Source organism: Pezoporus occidentalis, unplaced genomic scaffold, assembly GCF_034315485.1.
Source record: "Pezoporus occidentalis ecotype Australia unplaced genomic scaffold, CSIRO_AGI_Poc_V1 ctg76, whole genome shotgun sequence".
In the NCBI taxonomy this organism is placed as follows: Eukaryota; Metazoa; Chordata; class Aves; order Psittaciformes; family Psittacidae; genus Pezoporus; species Pezoporus occidentalis.
Window position 1 is genome coordinate 2,181,211 of NW_026916115.1, and position 21,340 is coordinate 2,202,550.

A 21,340-nucleotide genomic window follows, 5' to 3' on the forward strand; every position below is an offset into this window, starting at 1 on the left:
TAAATGGGTATGACTGCATTTCACGACAAAAGCTTCTGTTTCAAGACAAAGGCTTTTGCAGTCAGAGACTCAAGAGGATCAGATACCAGTCTTGAATGCTTACATTTATTACTTTTTTTACTTCATTCACTTTTCCTAAAGGAATGGCAGGACCATTTAAATGAATGTTATTGTGAAGGAAACATGCATGCAAACGGACCACAAAAATTCAATATACTTAATTTCCAAACAATAAAATTACCAGCTATGCAATTTTTCCAAGTTCCCTAAACCCATATGTTACTTAGATTGTTTTAAAACATTTATGCACAATACTGAAAAAGCTTATGATTTAATAGGTACAACTATGATAAAGTCTGCCATCATACAGTACTTTGACAGGCAGCAGACGAGAGATTTACAAATACATATTCTATTCTTAAAAGAAAACAAAACGCAATTTTGGCATAAAGCCTAAAGGCATCACATCATAACAGGACCATGAATTCTGACATTACAAAAAAATTTCTTTTCCATTTCTCAACGTTTCCAGAAAAAACAAGCAACCAACTGCTAGAGACATGATGCCAGCACAAGTTCCCTCTTGGTTCTTTCTTCTTCATTTGCTTTAATACTTTGTATTTCTGCTCATGATATTTACAAGTCTGCTCTTTCCAACTACCTTTACTTTTACTGAGACAGACTCCCTTCCATAAAGTTTTCACTGATACCAGAGGCAAATACACCCAAACACATACAGTTCTCTAAAGGATGCTTGAGACAGGAGACAGGATTCTTGGCTAACAGTCCTTTTGTCTGGGCTAGTATTGTCTTAATTTGGAAGACAAATGCAGTAGGATCAGTTTCAATCTCACCTAAGACATCAGAGCCAGTAGGGGAGGGACTACTGAAGAGGATGATGGCAAAGAAACTATGTAAATATTTCTACAAGTAATTAGCTCATTAAACTACTTTGAGTATCAGGATACTGTTTCCTAATAAGCTACTTTCAATAAAAGTGGAAAATATTCAAGGGTTTTTGTAGATTAAGACAACATTACACACAAGCTTTGCACACAGAAAATTCAAATATCCAGGAATATACTAGCCAGAAATCTTAGGCTTCAGATCTCTACCCTCTCACCATAAAAACGTTAAGATAAGAAAACAGTATTTTATAGAGGAAAAAAAAAAAGAAAAAAAAAAGGAAAAAGGCCACTTATAAGGATTCTAGAAGCACATCTCAGTTTATAAGATTACACAAGCTTTATGCAAAACATTTTTCAGTGAGCATTGCCATAAATTAATCTGAAACACTGGCCAAGGCAACTGTAAGCAGCAGTTTCGACTAATGAATAAACTTGGAAAAAGATAAAAGTATCTCAGATTTTACAAACTTTCTTAATAGATTCTCTGGCGGCATCCCCTTTCATTGTAATTAACCAGCAAAACAAGGAACTACGCACATTGTAACATCCCTGGAACATCTACAGAAAATCTTATTACTATTTCCCCACATAAGCAAAGTCTTATTAGCTTCTTTCAAACAAAGCTGCAGCAAATAAATGGAAAGCCAGCACCATATGATATGCTAGGTTTCTGCTTAACATGAAGTGTTCTGTACTCTGTTGCAGTTAATAGACTACAGGATTACATAGAAAAAAAAAAAGTCTAATTTTACCACAGATATGAAATCAGTACATGCTTAATGCCATACGTAGTGACTTCTCAGTCTTTCCACATCAATGTTTGTTTGGATTTCAAGTAGCAACAAACTGTGGCAAGACTCAGAGATAATCAAAAAATAAGACGTCTATTTTAGAAAAGCAGACAGACCCAATGATATAGTTCCTTCCCTTATAGAACAACAAACTCAAAGAGACACATGGCATATGCAAAGCAGATGTTCTTGGTGTAGCGTATAAACCAAGCATGGTACTTCCTTTAGGGCATATCCATAGGATGTGACTGACTGGAAGACAAGATAGTGCAGACTAGAAATCATGCAAGTCCTGAACTACTTTCAGTGTTTACATCAGGAAATAACATTTTAATTTTGGCAGATGATACTGGAATATGTCTGGTTTACATACATGTTTTCTCTCTGTAGCCTTCAGAGATTTTGCAGCATAGTAAAAGAGCTGGGTTCCACACAGTGCTACCCAATATTTTGTCCAAGATGCTACCTAAAGAGAAAAGAGTAAAAACCAAAAGTGCAATAGATGAGTGAAATATTTCATAATATTGAGCTGTAAAATATCAGGCCTCATCCTGCAAGAACATGACAGCACTAACTGCCCAGCTAAATTGCCAGCCATGTTTCCAAAACTGCTGTTTCTAGTTATTTGTGTAGGCCTCTGAATGCATTAAAAATCTAGAAAGCAGAAAGAACATGTGCTTTTCTCACTAATCTGAAAAGATTTCTGCATCTCACTCTATAGTTTCTGCAACCCTTATTGAACGTATCGAGTTACAGCACATCTGTCGCTTTTTCATTTTGTACAGTCATAAAGCACCTCCCACTGTCATGAATATGTATTTTTATTTATAATTCACAATCAAGCATTTGAAATGGAAATGCTAAGAGTTATTGTATGTTGATAAATTGTTAGGATCCACCTACCATTCAGGAAGACAAAACATGCTCCTCTCTTTTAGAGTTACCAGTAATTTTAAGAAATTTTATGTAGCATTACACTTCCATTCTACTCCCTTGATTACGGCTATAGCCTTATAAACTGAATAATCCACCACAGAAGCATAAACCTTGATTAGCAAGGCAGAGATGATCTCTGACACTGGAATTAGTTGCACAGTGGCCATTTTACTGTATTTATAAACTGGGCAAATGAATAAGGTGTGAAAATGAATCAAAAATCTTACTGTAGGCTTTTTGCCTTCTTTCAACAAAGTCTTCCTCCTGAGAACACCTTGAATAGTAACTGCTCCTGGATACAAATGAACAGCCAAATCTTCAGATTCTAGGGAGCTGAAAGGAACATGTGAAGATTTGTGTGAAAAAGCATTCTTCCTTAAGTAGTTTTCCAATCATTACCACAAACTAATTCAAGTACCTGTATTTTAATTTAGAAATGACAACTACTTATTGGACTTCATTGTGGAAAAAGACTTTTGCTGTTACAATGAACTGGTGTTGTGGAATTTACACTAACAAGCAAAAGTGATCAGAAAAAATAATTAGTGAAGCAGGTAATCCTGAATTAAAAAAGGAAAACTGAAGACAACTGAAATAGAAGAACAATTAAATTTAAAAAGCAAACATTTAAAGTACATTCACACAGTTGCCATATGCATTAAAACCTCTCCTTCAGCCCTTGCAAGAAAGATTACTTTTTTTGTTAGGAACACTGGAATCATTAGCATATTGAAACCAAAGAGCAGCTCAAACATGCACAATGTTTAAAATATCTGAAAGCAAGAAGAGTGGGCAGGAGCAGTAATAAAGAGTAGAAACCCAAACCACAGCTTTAAGGTGTTTTAATGCATCTGGTGCTCTACTGAACATATACCCTACACAGGATCTAAGACCAATAGGCCAAAACAAATGCCAGGTACAGCATTGTGAAGATAAAACTCAGCTTTATTAAAATTATGAAGCTGACTGACTTACAAAACATTTTCAATAAAAAGAAAAAAAATTACAACACGAAATGTCAGTCAGAGCATAGAACTAAACTGCTAAACCCAGCAGCTTTCTAGAAAAGCCAAGAAATTGAGTAGTGCCTGAAACTCATTTTGAAGTAAGCCAGGATTTGCCGTTTCCATTGATCCTAATATTCATGAACATTCACAGTAAACTGGAAGTTTAGCAAACATTTTCATTGCAGTACCTACTGAGGATGATGATATGGAGATGTTTTTGGACATTGATATATATGAACATGAGTTTAATTCAGTGAGAGACAGTGCTGGCTTCTTAACATGAAAAATGCTTCATAGTTAATGGCCATCTCTTTCCCAACTACAGTGCCACACAGCTGGAGTCAGAATTTGTATTTTAACTAACCAGAATAATTAGTTCTATTATGCTATCAGCTTGCAATTAATGCAATATATAACAAATCTCTGATTTCAGGGGAGAGGGGAAAAGAAATTCAATACAGAACTGCCAGCAAAGAAAACATCTTGAACGCCATCAGTTAGCACAAGAATCAGCTTTTTTGTCCATGTCAGAACTACCAATACTGCTATGCAGTGGCATGCAGCTAGAAAGCTACCTCTGGTAAAACATCTTTAAGCCTTGATATAAAGATTCAATGGTTCAGAATTTGGATTTGCAGACTGGAATGAACAAAAGCCCATAATGGTGATACAGATTAAGTCACAGAAGAGAAAAGTTTCAAGTCTGAAGAAGGTCTCTACCTTTATTTTGACATGTAAGTTAGAAACATAACATTAAAAAACACCCACTTAATTATTAAACCAAACCGAATCACCAACACCAGAGGGAAAGTTTGACACCTCTGTGTGCAGTGGAGATTGTACCTGCTGGCCTTCATGTGGCCTCGATAGCCATTTCGTGACACTCTTGTCCCCGGACCGAGAGAATGGTACAACCTCTTCCTGTTGGATTCCATTATAAATTGTACGTATTACATATACTTTCATTCACACAAACAGCATGACTGCTAAAACAGCATAGTATATTTGTGTGTGCACATCACAAAGCCACATCATCCATTTAAGAAACAGGCTAATTTTATTTAGAAAAATGCATGCAGAGGTAGATACTATGTTAGGTTTTTATTTCATCAGATGTTTGCTTTGTCAGAACTCGTAATATTGAACTGTTTTACTGGCAGGGAATTTTGAATTTTGAAAGCAAAGTGTGTATCTAGTTTGTAGAGATTAACTCAATGTAAAGTAACCAATCTGACTTTGGATGTCGCTCCAAAAAAAAAAAAGAATTTCAACTTCTATTAGTATGCACAAACACAAGATGTTGGGCTGAAAGGAATCAAAAGCACTGTCAAAATATGCCTGTTGTATTAAGTAACACTGAAATAAGCTAAGCAACATTTCAATTCTCCAATTCATATAAGCTTTAAACTTTACCTATAAGATTCACATTTTCATCCTTATCCTGACCTATACTGTTATCCCTAGCCAACAACTGTGTTCTAGACCTGCATTTTGAATTCCACTTCACTTTACTGAATCCCATTATTTGGGATCAGACCCCTTTGACAACTGAGTTTAATTTAACAGAAGTACAAGCACTTTGTCCTGACCTATTTATTCTGTTTTTCTAGTTGCTTGTATTATGCTGGAAGATTTAAAATCAGCTCTAAATCTGCAGGAGCAGGCACGTTAAGTACAAGTTAAGGCAATTATGTACAAGCCTAAGAGAATTTTGCAGGCAAAATCTCCTACATAGTATAAATCTAACACTCTGTCACCTGTAACAGGGGCTTTGCATTAGTTGGAAATAAGACAGGGCAGTATTTCTCAGAATGGGAAACCTAAACAACTAGAATTTTCATGTTTCAGTCTGAACTCAGAATAGCATACAGCAGACCAAACAGGCTTATAGAAGGGATACAGTAAAGATCAGCAGCATTAAACAAGAATGAGGGGTATTTGTTTGGTTTTGTCTTTTTTTTAATTTTCTTTTTTAATTTTTTTTTTTTAAAACCAGCTCCAACTATTGCCTTTGTTGCAGGAAGAATTATCTCAAAGATACTAATGAATTATGACCTTCTAATCTAGCCCAGAATTTGCCATCATTTGTTTTTCAACATAACTATACCTTCAAATTTATCAAAATTTTTAAGAAAATATTCAAGATGTAGACAAATAAAGCAGTAATTCAGTTGAAGGAAAAAAGGTAATATAAGCTGTATATTTGTGTGTGGATATATATTTCTTACCTTTAAGGTTGTTTTGTTTGGTTTTTTTTTTGTTTTTTTGTTTGCATAACAATAAGACTATCACTCTTGCATTCATGCTATTTCAGGGAAATCAATTCAGGGACACACAGGATGACAACCAATGAAACTGAAGTGCCACTTAGTATATTGCCCTTAACACAATATAACTGTCAAGACTTGACAGGCTGAGAAAGTTGGGGCTGTTCAGCCTGGAGAAGAGAAGAGAAGGCTGCGTGGAGACCTCATAGCAGCCTTCCAGTATCTGAAGGGGGCCTATAGGGATGCTGGGGAGGGACTCTTCATTAGGGACTGTAGTGACAGGACAAGGGATAACGGGTTAAAACTCAAACAGGGGAAGTGTAGATTGAATATAAGGAGGAAATTCTTTACTGTGAGGGTGGTGAGGCACTGGAATGGGTTGCTCAGGGAGGTTGTGAATGCTGAAAGGTTGGACGAAGCCTTGGGTGACATGGTTTACTGTGAGGTGTCCCTGCCAATGGCAGGGGGGTTGGAACTAGATGATCTTAAGGTCCTTTCCAACTTTAACTATTCTATGATTCTATGAATTAAAAGTCCTTTAAGTAACTTTGATTAGCCTAAGGGGACACCCCAATGCTGAAAACTCTCAAGTTTCAAACTAAGTTTCTGTTGCACTTAAAGAATCAGTGACCCTGCTTCTCACCCCTTCTGCACTTCTCAGTTACAAACAACAAGAGGGCCAGGAAAAATCAAAAATATTTGTTACAATTCCTTCTGTTACATGGGGAATTTGCATGTGGAGTATCTTATTTCTTCCTTTTAAGTCCTCCTACCCAAAGATCCTGTTCCTAAATCACTGGGAAATATTGAATTCCCACTGACACTGCAAAGGAAGTAATCATTAGTAATACTGGATGTATCCCAATTTTGACAGTAGCTGTCCATTCCAGATAACGAATGCTCACTTAGACTCTTTTACAACAATGGAAATCCACTGTATAGATCAAGACAGAAACCCTCTTGAGTTAACTTGAATTTTAACATTTGCATGTCAGTGTATTAACTATGAAATTCCAAAATGTGCTTCATCAAGGAACAGACACAAGGTTGCTGCGTCTAGGAATCTCACCATGATGTTCTGAATGTCTGTGAGGAACCCAAACCCTCTCCCTGGAAGCAGGCAAGAAAACTCACCTTGAAAAACATACAACTTCAAACCGAGTTCTCAAAGAGATCTCTCAGAAGAAAGTACTGAAGGTTAAGTGGGATTTGGAAGAGGAGTCTTCTGACATAATTGTCTTACATAGAGCAAACCTTTTAACTAGGGAGAGTCTGGGCCAGCCAGTTCTCATTAGGACAGGGATGAAAACATCTGCTTTATCTCAGAAGTCTACCCAAAAAATTCTGGAGCTGAAGCCTAAGGCTTACTGAGATTTAGAAGTTTCTTATGCTACTGAAGTAAAAGCACTTCAGTTCACCATTTTCTCTAAGGTTTTTCCATGTAACTTTTTATCTTTGAGAAATGACTGAACTTGATTAATTTCATAAGGCAGCAGGGAAGTAAAAAGCAAGAAAATCTTCTGCATGCTGCAGGTTGCATCACAGAAGATAGAAATTTTCTTTCTGATCCAATTTTCTTTCTATGCCCATATGGAACGTTCTTATTGGTTACATAATGGAACCATAAGGGCATTCTTCATGTATGTAATCATATTTAAGTCATGAAATATCAAAGAGTGCACCTTTGGCACAGAGAGATTTCAGAGATTTTTTCCAAAAAGTAACACAGAACTTCAACTGCTTCAATGAATTCAAGCAGAACATAAGCTTTGTGGTAACAGTTCCCAACCATAAAGAGAAAGTTCTTTTGACAAAAATTTCTACAAAATATGTCATCAAAGCACAGTAAAAAAAATTTATCCATGGCAACTCTGAAGCTGATGGATTACCTGAAATTGAATTATACAGGGAAACTACGCACTGTATTGTGCATCTTAACTCAGGTGTGGGAAGATGAAATTTCCAACTGTTACTATATAAAACTACAGCTGTTAGTCTTTTTCCACATTCTCAAATTCTGCATGGGAAAGGACTGAAGCAGTCAGTGTCACCTGAGCATTTGAAGGTATTGGATAAGGAGCAAAAATGTTAATTCTAGACCACAAAACCAGACATTAGAAAGGGGCATTTCTGTGTTTTCCCATGTAACACAACGGCAAGTAACAAAGAAGTGAAGAGCAGGTGAGAGAGAGAAAACAGCTGACAGCATCAATGACAAGAACAAAGGGACAAAGAACAGATTAAGTAATTTGGGGAAAGTGAAAATGAAAAGCAGATAGGTCATATGAATATCACACAAGATACACAAATATATAAAACCAGAAAAATCATTTGGGGGTTAACAGTACTCTGGTTGAGCTTTTTAGAAGAATGTGTGCAATGAGTATGCACCCAATTAGACAAAATCCCTATTAACTACTAGTGAGCAAAAGGTACATGTCTACTGCTTTACCAGATCCACTGACGTTACTACAGTTATTAATATTCTTACATACAGAAAATCTCTAGATCACTAAAATAAAGCAACATTTTCAGGACTGAGTGAAAGACTGTAAGTAAGGTCTAACTAGAGAAATGCAGGGTTTGAGTGGCAGTTTTTCTTACCTCTCAAAAGCAGGCCAGGAGGTCTCTTCACTGAGTTCAGAACCATCACTGCTACCTTGAAAAAGATAAGAATGAATGATAGTTTATTTCAACATCTACGATCCATCTATTTCACTTCTGTCTGTTTCTACTCATTTTATTTAAGATCAAATGTATAAAAACCACTTCACTAAAATAGTTCAATGAAAATATTTTGTGATTTGCTTCAGGAATTTCACATAAACTGAGGTAGAGATTTGAAGGGACAGTTGCACATTAGGAAGCTGAAGGAGGGCTAATAAATGGGAAAGGCACTTTCAAAATTTAAAGAACATCCTAAATGCACATTTGTCTGATTAATACAAAAAGCATTTTAAAAGAAAGGTCACTTATTTTAAAAATTCTTTAGGAACACAAACATTGTCATGACAGAAGTGCAAACTCATAGTAATGCAAACTCATTGCTGACTCTTCAACACATTAAAGGCTCTCCTGGTTTAGAAGCCCTGAACAATTTTTTAAAGCTATCTCCCACTTACTGTATCAGATCACAAAGTATTTTTTCCTTCTGTGCTTCACAAAGTAATTCAACATTTCTGCAAGTATTTTTTATTTTAAAAAAGTAGAAAAAAACCACAAAATCCAAGTATCTGATGTAGCCACTCATGGCAGGCCCGTAAATAACATGCTAACTTTACAAGTATAGTAAATTCTAACAGCCTGAAAATTAGTATTTAAATACAGGCACAAGGCAGTTATCTGTGAGTGTCTTTACTCCACTGACTGTATAAATTTATCAGCAGCCATTCTAGCTTAACAAGGCAGGTGAGTAAAAACTGGCTATAAAAATAATCACAAGTTCTGTTCAGCACAGTTTACATCTGACCAGCAACATGGTCTCTTCAAACAATTAACATCATTTGGGGATGAAAAGACAGAACCATATGTGAGAGAATCCAGGCACAACTTTAAGCAGGTATTTTGGATAAGACCTCTGAGCTGACTGTTTCTGAAGAAGACTGTTTGAAAGAGTATCTTCTAGTACTGTGATACTTTCAAGAGGTGGAATGACAATTAAGACGGTAAGTTTCAAGCACGATGATTTCTTAAAGAGAATCCAGCACCGTAGTCTGTTGTAAAGACATGAATGAGTTTCTTGAGCCATCTGAATACCAAGGAGTAGAAATAAGAGAATGGCATGATCAGGAAGTGAGTAACTGATGCTACTATCTCGTGCACTTGCATCATACTAAAGCACAGACTGCATTATTCTAAGCAAATGTAGTACTCCAGTACAGCACGGCCTTGACTGTTTCTAAGAAGGCCTGAGCCACACCTGCTGAAACGGAGAGGCGCTCCTGTTTGTTCCTACACTGTCTTGGTTGTTTCTGTACTGTACTTGCCTACTGTCATAGTTTAACCCCAGCTGGCAACTACACACCACACAGCCCCTTGCTTGCTTCCCCAGACAAGAGTAAAAGTGAAAAGACTCCTGGGTAGAGATAAAGACAGTTTAATAGGTAAAGCAAAAGCCATGTGTGCAAGTGAAACAAGAAATTCATCCACTACTTCCCTTCAGCAGGCAGGTGTTCAGCCATCCCCAGGGAAGCAGGTTACATCACAAAAAGGTTAGCTGGGAAGACAAATGCTATCACTCTGAACATCCCCCGCTTTCTCTTTCTTCCCCCAGCTTTATACTGAGCATAGCACCATATGGTATGAAATACCCCTTGGGTCAGCTGGGGTCAGCTGTCCCGGCTGCGTCCCCTCCCACCTCCTTGTGCACCCCCAACCAACTCACTGGTGGGGCTGTGTGAGAAGCAGAAAAGGCCCTGACTCTATGTAAGCACTACTCAGCAATGCTAAAACATCCCTGAATTCTCCACGCTGCTCTCAGCACAAATCAAAACATAATCCCATACTAGCTACTATTAAGAAAATTAACTCTATCCCAGGGAAAACCAGCACAACTACTCATGTATTTTGTAGTAATTCTGGCTCAAAGGGACCTTGAGAGGTCATCTGATTCAACATTCTGGTGAAAACAAAACTATATATTGATCATATCGCTGAGGGCCTCATCTAGTGATGTTCTTCAGGGAGGCAGAGTCTACAGTTTCTCTGAGTAACCTGTTACTGAGTTTCACAACCTGGTTGTAAAAAAAGTTTTCCTTACAGGTATTGAAATTTTCCTTGTTGATACTTGGAGCAGTCAATCCTGCAAAATGATGCAGTAATTCCCATTTCCCTAGTCATCCAGCCAACGCTGAGGTTATTAGGGACACTCAGAATCTTATTTATTTCCTTAACACTGCACAGACTTAGTTTTATATTAACAGGGATACAACGCTGTACAAAGTACTCTAAATGGGAAGATTTAGAAGCCCGTGTTCCTTTCTAAAATTGCAAAACAATCTAGAGCAAAAGAGCTGACACCATCTTTCAGAAAGTGATAATCCTTGTTAGAACATCAGTATACTTATAAAACTTGAACTAATTTGGGGGATTTGTAACAAAAAGTTTCATTTAAAAAGTTTAATATATACAGAATTTGCCAATTACACTTTAAAAAAAAAAAGTTAATTTGCAAAAAAGTGGGCCAAACATCAGTTATTGATATTTGTTGATGCTTACACAGGTTTTAAAAAAATTGTAATACAGACCTAGAAAAGGTTAAATTTTAGAGTTTGACTAGTCCTCTAACATCTATATAGACCACCTTTAACAGGAGATTTTAGATTCTAAAAAACTCTAGAGGATTTTTTTCCACAACAAAAGTTCTCATACTAAAAAAATCTCTTTCCCCAAAAGAGTATACATTACATCCCTCCCTTCAAAACCAAACAGAGGTGAAAAAGAGCTGTTTTTAACTTGGTAAAAGTTAGATGTCTAGCCAAATTCTGTTTAAACATTAAGTGCACTATTTGACTATCATTTCATCTGGAAATATTTCATTCATTTAGTGCTTTAACAATATATCACCTTCTTAAATTTTTCTCAAGTATGTACTCAATATTTGAGTTTTTCCAAGAACCTCAAGTTGGTCTTCAGGTTAAACTAACAAATCCTATGTAGCCTAAGTCCCTTCTATTAAAAAATGTTCTACACAAATGTTGGCTTTATGTAAGAAGCCATGTGACAAACCACTATCTTGCTAGTTTTCTTTATTGCTAATAAGATTTTAGATTTCTTGTTCAGGATTTTAAAAAGTATATCAGCGTTGTGCTTATTACTTAATGTGAAGGCTTTTTCCTACCTTAGGAATAACAAAAATGATGTTATCTGAGAAGTTTCAGGATTGTTTACACAGAGCCCTAGTACCGCAGCTGAATACAGACATGAATTTTCTGTTTGCACTGTAGATGCATATAAATGTATCTATGCTAGAGCCACACAAACAGCATGCTACTAGGTTCCTAGTTATGCGACAGGGAATGCCTGTATCATCGCATACCCCTGGTCATGGATACCATGACCAGGGGTATGCGATGAAAGTCTGAGGATGCTGAACATTTAACACAGGCTTCCTTTATCCAGAAGTTGGTCCCCAAAGTTAAACAGGTGTTAATATAAACAAACCAACCCAAAGAATTTAAAAACTATTCAGACTAAAAATTCTTTCCCTCTTCTCAAATCTGTAACTGACACTCTCTTGGCTACAGTTACACAGTGTTTCCAAACCACTAGTAACAATAACTGGTGACTGACCTGGTAGAGCTTGAAATTTAAATGTGTAATCACAAAAAAGTGGCCAAGAGACCTGAACATGAATTGCCATAGCACAATATAGCCCAGCTAACATCACAGAGATGGACTCCATGACCTAAAAGTTATGTTCTGCCTTGTTGAGTCTATGACCATACCAAAAATCCTCATTATATTTTATTAGTTAGTTACCATTTAGCTACTGTACAGTAAAGTTTAAATAGCTCAACTTCGGCTTGCTAGTTAACTAAGAATAGTGTGAAGACCTGCAAACGACCCAAGCAAGATAATGTCAGAGAATCAACACAAACTTTTAATACCATCACTGATAACGAGTTTCATTGTGAAAGACAAACAAGAGCAAATAACCAAATGGATAAAGATGGCGCAGAAACAGAGTGTTTCTGCAACTATGTTAATTGCAAAACACTCAGAGCACATGCCTTGGACCAAACAACACTAATAAGGATTGGGGACGCAATAGTGTGCTAGAACTGTATATCCCTCTTCTTCTCTCAAATCCAAGCACTTACATCTGCAGTTTTAACCTAAAGTATTATCCAGCTTTTATATTTACCCTATCATTAATAGGGCAGTAGAACACAATAGCAAAGCAGGGTATCCGCGTTTAGGCCAAGAGGCAGATATCTGTATACTCATTTAAATGGAATGTAAAAACCTCAAACATTTCTTCTGCCTGAAACCCTACCCAAACTTTGATCTTCTGATGCAGATTGTTGGTGAATCAGTCCTACACACCTGAACAGTACACTACAGGGTAAGAAATCAAACAAACATTGGCTGTGTAGAGCTCTTCCTTACTGTATAGGCTGCCAAAAACCTGAAAGTAAATGCAAATAGTGTATACCTACACCTATACTTTGTTTATTTAAAGAGAAATATAATCCCTTGTAGAATTCAAGTGCTTAAAGATGGTGACTTAACAGAGGAATTCACTGGAATGCTGATATTCTTGTACACATTTTATGCCATTTTAGGTCTGAAAATGTTTGTACAAAGGTACTTTCTTATATTAACTCACATCAATTTAAAATACCTTTCTTTGACTCTGCAGCATTAATTTCTTTGATTGCATTAGAATAAAGACAGAAGTTATTCTTAAGTGGCTGGAACATTCAAATGAAAGCAAATGTTCAAGAGCCTTAGTTTCTCCAGAGCTTTCATCCATATCATTGTAGATTAGGAAAAATAAGTGGGAGACAAGAAATAGTTTGAGTAAAAAAACACCCCGAAGTCAGAACACCCTTTAAAAAACCCCAACACCTTCTAAACAAAATTACTTTGAAACCCATACATTAGGTGCTGTAAGAGGAGAAAAGTCACACAGAAGCAACATATGAAAAGAAGGGTCTATTTTACATTGCCCCTTTACAGCTTTATTTGGATGAGCAGCCATTGTAAACAAATTCACATTCAGAAAAGAAATTCAATAACACAGCTAAGCCACATTGTTAGAAATGGTGAAAATACAAAACTTCTGAGAACATTAATTGAGCTGAACATTGCTGCAAATATACTTCAGAGTACACTTAAACAAGAACACTTGAGAAGTGTAAGAAAAAACAGAGGGCATTACAAAAACATGTATTCTGATGAAAAACATGAATAAAAGTTTCAAGCTATTTCTGAGTGGAACCACGATCTAGTAAAAGCATCTTAATTTACCCTACTTTTAGGTGAGAAGGTGACAGCAGACTAATACATCCAGGAGAATGCATGTGTAGGTGGTTCCCTCAACCCAGCCAAGAGCAATGCTAAGACCTCAGAAGGGCAAGCTTGCTTTTTTGAAAGAGTGCATATAGTGACCTCACCAAAATGAAGGGATCACGTAACAGAGTTACTGATAGCAAGTAGGGGGAGTTCTCCATGAATTTTCATTGCAAAGTAAAAGCATCCATCCCAATTTACTAAAAGCATTCTGAATTGTCAGCACAAAACCAGATATATTTTCAGCAGTATTCATCTGTACGTATCTCCATGTGTTATCTGTCAAAAGTCTGAGACAAAATAACGTGGGGATATAAGATCCAAGTCATATAACCTCTTTTTAGCCACCCACCTAAGAATGAGATGAATCGTATCTTTGAAGATATCAAAATCTCTATGTGTTTATAAAGAGCTCAATTACAGCTGTCTAAATTACAGAAGTCTAAAACTCAGAAGAGACTATTTCCTCCTATTACATTCCTGAATTAAAGAGAACATTTCCCATCTGATATTGTATATACAACTGGTCAAATGTCAAGAAAAAAATCTGCTTCTTTATAATTCGTCAGTTCATGCAGTATAAATTATGCTGCCTTTCAGCTATATTTCTCAAATTTGTTCTATAACAGAACTGGTATTCTAGAATACTACTTCTCTTATACAATCACCAACTACTTACGCTAAAGCTTTTTAAAAGACTATGTACTGCACAGGTATGTTTACAGTTCCTACCTATTGAAATTCCACTAGAAAGGGTGGAGCTTTCTGCCTGCCCTCGGGATGGGACATGAGGCTCCATGACACTGTCATCCAGTAGATGCCTTGGTCCTGCGTTGGGGAATGTTGCGCTTTTAAATTCAGCTGTATTCATTTTGTGTATGAAACTAGAAATGAAAAGGAATAAAACTGTTACAGCGTTATCTCTGATACATTTCACAAGTTGTTGTTTTAAGACCCTGAAGGGTTCCATGCAGTGTGTTCCAAATACCAATCTAAATCATCACTCAAGTCATAGATAAATGTGCATAAATTACATTATCTATAGGGATTGCTAAGCTTAAAATTGCACAGCACTCTTGGAGATAAGAGAAAGTCAGGAGTACTTTAAAAATTACTTTCAACATCCTAAGATATTTTTGTCCTTGTATAACACATACGTAATTGAAATTTAGAAATGCATTCTAGCTCAATAAAGGTAAAATTACACAGTACAGCATATGTTAAGACATAAATTACTAAATAGCTACAACCTTGTATTTTGTAAGGAGGATGAGTCAATTAATGATTTAATGATCAAGGTATCAATTAGAAGTACACCTATATAGAAAAAAAAACCCTGAAGCTATTGCTGTACAAAGTTATATGAAGTCTACAAGAGAGGTCTCACCTTAAAAATACTATTAAAGCAATTATTTCAGTTTGAATTTGAAAGAATTATACTGGCATTCAGTTGCTATAAGAGACAGTTCTGGCATTCATAAAAAGCCTATTTTGGCTAACTCATTGGCTATTCTTATCATCATAACAGCTGCACAGTCTTATTTTGATGAATTCTCTTTGGCTGGGATACTGCCATTATAGTTCTGAGCTTGCTCTCTTGCCGCAAATTGGTCTTTAAGTGAAGTATTGTGTACAAATAATGCTACTTTTAAGAAGTGCTGTTTTTGTATTGACGTGCTAAATCACGAAACTTAGGGTTTTCAGGTTAAATGAAATGCTGACTTGTATCCCAAACTGTGACATTTCCTATGTCCATGCGGTATCAGGTTCCTGGGTGAGGGGGGTGTTGGTGGTAGCAAAGCTCCTTCAGCTGCAACATTTTTCCGTCTACTTTGTGGAGACGCTCCAACTTCAGAGCCTGGGAACAAAAGAAGACATTACTCCGAAGTAACTTGAAAATTACTGTCAGGTTTACTTCTCAGAACATTGTGGAAGAGAAAAACTTCCTAAACTCAATTGGTAAGAGATAGCCAGTAATAAAACTTATTGGCATATTGATAATTAAAAGCCCTGTACTTCACATTTTTTGCATAGGATTAAAAATAAACACACTTATTTCAAATAGACCATCTAGGTACAAGTATTTTGTAAGTCCTAAAGGCTGCTGCATTAGCTATGTTGACATTAAACAGGTCCCACTGATTCTGTTTTGAAACTCCTGCCTTGAACCACTTTCAGTATTGATAAAAATAATGTACATTTTTGGAAGCATATTATACCATGAGAGGTTTATATGAAGGCCTTTCTGTCTAGATACAATGAAGAATGACTATTTAACAGCCCTTCACTCCAAATGAAACTAGTAAGTTAGTGCCACAACATATACAAGAATCTAAAAAACTCAGTTCCTTGAAAGAATTTCTTGACAGATCACCTTTAGGCTTTTTATTACAAATATATACTGTTTATACGTCACACTTCTTTATTAGCCTCAAGCAAATACTTTCCACATTCGCAACTCAAATAATGCATTCGACAACCTCAAGTCTTCTCATGTTTATTAAGCATTTACCTACTAAATCTTCTCTGGAAGCAGCAGAGTGTGGGGTGCTGGTCCCTGGTTCTATCTTTAATGAAAGTCTGCATTAAAGAAGCATTAAAAATTACTTTATCAGGAAATAAAAGCAAAGAAAAGTAAGTTTTTGAAAAATTAGGGGTTTTAATTTACAATTGAAAGCTGCCTGTCTGTAATTGCAAGAAACATTATAAAGTTAATACAAACTCTGCATGGCTATCTTTAGCACACACTATTTCCAAATACTCTCTATTTTGGCAGAAAAAAACCAAACTAAACCAAACCAGGCAGACATGCAAGGGCATAATGTGGTAAATATGCTTATTACTTTGGTTCATATAGACTAGGACAGGCTTGTAATATCATGCTGAACGAGGACTGGACTCAAGAACAAAATGTTGGCTACAGCACTGCCCTTTCAACGTCTTCTGCATCAAGGAGCCTGACACAGCTGGCACAACCAGCCAAAGCAGCCAAACAGCCACCAGTTGCCACCTTCACCCTCTGTGAACAAAAGCTCTATCTGAGCTGTTAAAAAGGTGTGGCAAAGTCACACTGTGGGAGGAACAGGGGAAGAGGCTACTGCATTGCATTGGTGCCAGCCTCCAAGGGAAACCCAGACACACAAGCTAGAACCTACATGGCCCTGCAACCTCTAGCAGACACATGAAAATTAGTGATTATACCACTACTCTAGCATAAGAATTGGAAAGAATACAAAGTATACAACTGCTCTCCCCACCTGACCACAGTATTTATTTAGTTAATAGAAAAAAATCAAATACAAAGTAAGTGCTCTAGAGTGCTGGGCCAAGCCTTTTGTCTTTACTGGTCTAAAAGCCAAAATCCTTTCTTTGCATTTTGGAAAATCCATTAACTTGACTGCATCCATAATTCAAGCTTTTTCTTAAACAGGCACTTTTAATGCCATTGCCAACAGCACCACAAAGAGGACAGAGTCCACGAGCAAAGAACTCCCAGAAGATCAAGCACACCTTGTCCACACAGTTCACACAACTAGAATCTTTGAAATTAGTGAGTTGGGAAAACCATCTACTTTATTTTGGGGAGAAAAAGTTTAAAATCTGACAGCTCCTCTCCCTCCCCAAAATCAGGGTACAGAACATTTTAGCAAAAAGGTAAAGCTGGATGCTTGCATATGTACATGCAGCGAAAAATTTACAAATCTTAGAAGGGAAGCTAAGTGTCTGAGCCCCTGTTAACTTTCTTTGATAGAAACTAAAAGGTCCCCATTTGCTGCCTTTTTGTAAATTCAAGGTATTAAATGGTAAAGCATATCTGTTCCTCTAGCGTGCGTAGCCCTCCCACCCTTTGAACGTAGCTACACAAGCAACCAATTCAACACAAGTGAGGTGACAAACTTCTCAGGCAGGCAGGATGGGAATGGGTGGGGAACCTCCTCAAGGAGATCAACCAATGAACAAAAACTTTCTTCATATGCAACAGATTTTTTAGTTTTTTTCCTATCCTTAGGGCTTGTTCCTGTCTCTTGACAGAGATTTACATCTCCCAGTTTTGCTGGATGCCAAATCACTTAATGCAGTAATAATCTTCTAATTAAGGAAGCAGAAACCTCTTTTTTGGGTGGTATGCTGGAAGGAATGGGGTGGGGACACGGATGGTAATTCGCCTCTCAAAAATCAAGTGCTTACATTTTACTAATACTGTATAACCCAATCAAGGAGAAAAAACATAAAATGGAAGCAAAATACATATGAAAGTGAAAGCCTTAAGTCACCCTCAGTAACAACTTGGGACTGGAACACACAGATGACTTTATTAGGATGAGAAATGACCCAAGCTATCTCCAATCATGGGATCCATCTTACTGACTGAAAAGTGTTACATGTGAGCTGGAAGTACGCAGTCTTCATTAGTGAACACTGAAAGAGATCTGCAGATCAAACCAACAGAGCAAACAGACCTGAAAGCCAGGGCTTGATGCAGTCAGGCATAGAAAAGGAAGGAGATATGCCATCCAGCATGCTGAAAACTGTCTTGAGCACAGGACCCTGCTGTAACCTCCCTACTTGCAACTGGTGCATCTGAGACACATAATCCCCTGGTACAAGTGCAATCTTAAAAATTACGGCCTTTGTGTTAAAAAAGTTACTTTATGATGAGCTACAGTCAGTTACAGCATTTCATACTTACTTGTAATTGTCATCTTCTACAAACTTTTGCAGTTCTTCTATGTACTGAACTGAGTTCAAATATTTTTGGACATGAGGCAACAGAGGAATATCTGGAGAACATATGACATTCATTATCACTGTCCCATTCATTGGTAAGCACATTTTCCAGAAATTATTTAAAAAGAATCAGATCTCTTGCCCTTTTATGTGAGATGGAGATACAAACTACATACTACTGATGTTGCCATTTTTCACAGCAATTCTCATGCATTGAGCTGACATCCATAAAGCCAGGTATGTATCTCCCTTGAGCTGCTCTACTTAAGACAGCATATGTAAGGGAAAAGTGACAGCGTGCCTTTGGCCAAACTGAAGGCCCAAACCTGGAACCTGAAGGGTTGTATCTGAGGACTCCTTCATGGCCCGCATTATCATTATATTGAGCTTTTAGTGAATCCACAGTCCAGTGCTAATTCACATTCCACCATCACAAATACAGGCTTACTAAAAAACTATTGTGATGAGACCACCTTTGAAGGAAAAATACATTATCTGATCTATGAACAGAACTATAAATGCCCAAAAGACAAGCCGAACATATTTTGTTATCTCTAGTAAAAGTACTACTCCAAAAGCAATCCTAGTATTTTAAGAACTCACTGAGTCATAAAATCATGAAACACAGGGATACAAGTTAATGACGTACTTGTAAAACTACTGTTAAGAACAACATATTCCACATTTTCATCAGAAAATATGTACTGCAAGAATGCGTGTAACAGAAGGGTAATTTTATTCTGTTCCCTCACACTGATGCTCTGTTGTAACCAGCAATACCAGAACAAACTTAAGACTTTTGGGCTGAGAGAGTGAGGGAGAGCATTAACGGCATTCAAAAGGGTTAGGCCTTCCTTACACTGCATTACAGAAAACAAATATTAAAGCTTTTGAAGTTGTTCTCTTTAATACTGCGATATTTACATACTAACTTACCATATTCACACGACTGCTGTAAGTCTGAGATAATTCGAAGAATGTTGTTCATTAAATTTGTTCTTTGTTCACTTTCCAGAATGCTCCCTGTTGATGGGTAGGCAGAGTCAATATATGTCAGGTCTGACAGGTAAATACCTGAATAAGATTAGAATGAAAAGCTTTAGTGTCTCACATTTAGCAGAAAAAAGCCTCACAAACAATATTTTGAAGAACTGTTGCTTTCACTGATGAATGCTCATGCAGGTTGACAACAGCACTGCTTCAGAACAGTGTTCATTATTTACCTGAAAAATCATTTTCAGAAGATCTCCGAGAGCCTTCAGACCTCAAACAGTAATAATGCTTGGACCTACAGGAAAGTGCATCACCTTGCCACCCATGTCTGGGATTGAATTTGCATTCTCCTCAATCACTCAGTCCTTAGTTTTTTTCAGACTTGTCTCAGTTGTATTTGCAGATACTGAGGGTGTAAAGTACAGCTAGGTTTCTGTATGTAAGCTTTCATTCTCTGCATGACTAATCACAGTGGGAGGCAGAGAGGATCCTTTCTTCCTACATCACACTTGGCATGTACTAGCTGACTTTGTGTCTAGCAGTGTAATTATTTCTAAATCTAACAGTAACTGCAAGGCCATGATCAACTATTCACGAAGCAGATCTTCTGCTATATAACCAAATAATTATTACTTTGACAAATATGAAGCATACTAAATGCACAATGCTAAAATACATCATCAGAATTGCTAAAGATTTTAGGAACTCTACTATTTCATTCCTCCAATTCAATCAATAACAGCAGGAAAATTCGTATTATCGATAATCCTTCAAGCTGAATAGAAACTTAAACTCAACTTGCACCAACATGCAAAAAATTAACTATGCAAAAAGTGCACTCATTGAGATGCGGTACAAATCCTGCAGCTCTAAAGATCCAACAGCCTTATAGATAAGCCTCTTCAAGTCTTCTATCTGCTTTCTTCCCTACAACCATTGTAACCATACTACTCTTTCAATCCTCTGATCATGTCAAAAGGAAACTCCTCCTCCTTACATACTAATGCTGTAGTCAAATTGTTTATTTCAAATCCAAATGCAACTCAATTTCTTGAAATTCACTGAAAGACAATCATTTTTGTCTCAGCTAAATGAAACATATCCTGACCAACTCTATTAAAAGGAATTGCTCTTCATCCTCTGCCTTTTCCACAAGATATTAAAAAAACACCACCCCCCCCCCAACAACAAAGCAAACTTTAAGATTTTTAAGACACTTATTTCAGTAACAGGGAATTTCTAAAATTATATTCTGCTTCACCTCTCAGCCTTGTATAACCAAAGTCATAACAAGAAGTTTAGCTTTACAGGTGGAAGGCTATTAATACAACCTCACAAGAACTGCAGTTGTGTTTGTATAGCACCTAACCAGTACAGTTCTCAAATGTGAGCTGGGAAACTCTGGGCATCACTCCAAAATCAACACATACACACGCGTGTGCACACACACAGAAACAAATTAAAATACTTGTGGTTGAAAGGTGACATACAAAAAAAAGCGAACAAAAAGGTATTACACATGATCTGATATAGAACTACATTTCTCATTTTTCTGTTCTGCTAGAATCAGTTTACTTAAAAAACAGAAAGAATAATCAGATATATCAGATAGTCACACTCGATTGCTACACCACCTAGACTGCATAAGCTGTCCCAAACTTAATTTTCATGTCCAAACAGACCTTAAAAAACCC

General features: G+C 36.8%; 1 protein-coding gene across 6 annotated transcripts in view; it reads right to left on the minus strand.

Annotated features, from left to right (window-relative positions):
* Positions 1-21,340, minus strand: part of RALGPS2 (Ral GEF with PH domain and SH3 binding motif 2) — a 118,384-nt gene that overhangs the window by 11,269 nt on the left and 85,775 nt on the right. For 5 of the 6 annotated variants that reach the window (XM_062602306.1, XM_062602309.1, XM_062602307.1 and 2 more), the window contains 9 exons: positions 19,590-19,727; positions 18,616-18,706; positions 16,438-16,505; positions 15,648-15,783; positions 14,658-14,809; positions 8,514-8,568; positions 4,486-4,563; positions 2,863-2,968; positions 2,073-2,165 (listed from right to left, as the gene is read on the minus strand). In XM_062602306.1, the coding sequence (XP_062458290.1) occupies positions 2,073-2,165; positions 2,863-2,968; positions 4,486-4,563; positions 8,514-8,568; positions 14,658-14,809; positions 15,648-15,783; positions 16,438-16,505; positions 18,616-18,706; positions 19,590-19,727 (917 nt within the window). The remainder of the gene's footprint in view (positions 1-2,072; positions 2,166-2,862; positions 2,969-4,485; positions 4,564-8,513; positions 8,569-14,657; positions 14,810-15,647; positions 15,784-16,437; positions 16,506-18,615; positions 18,707-19,589; positions 19,728-21,340) is intronic. The other variant, XM_062602311.1, reaches the window with a different exon arrangement.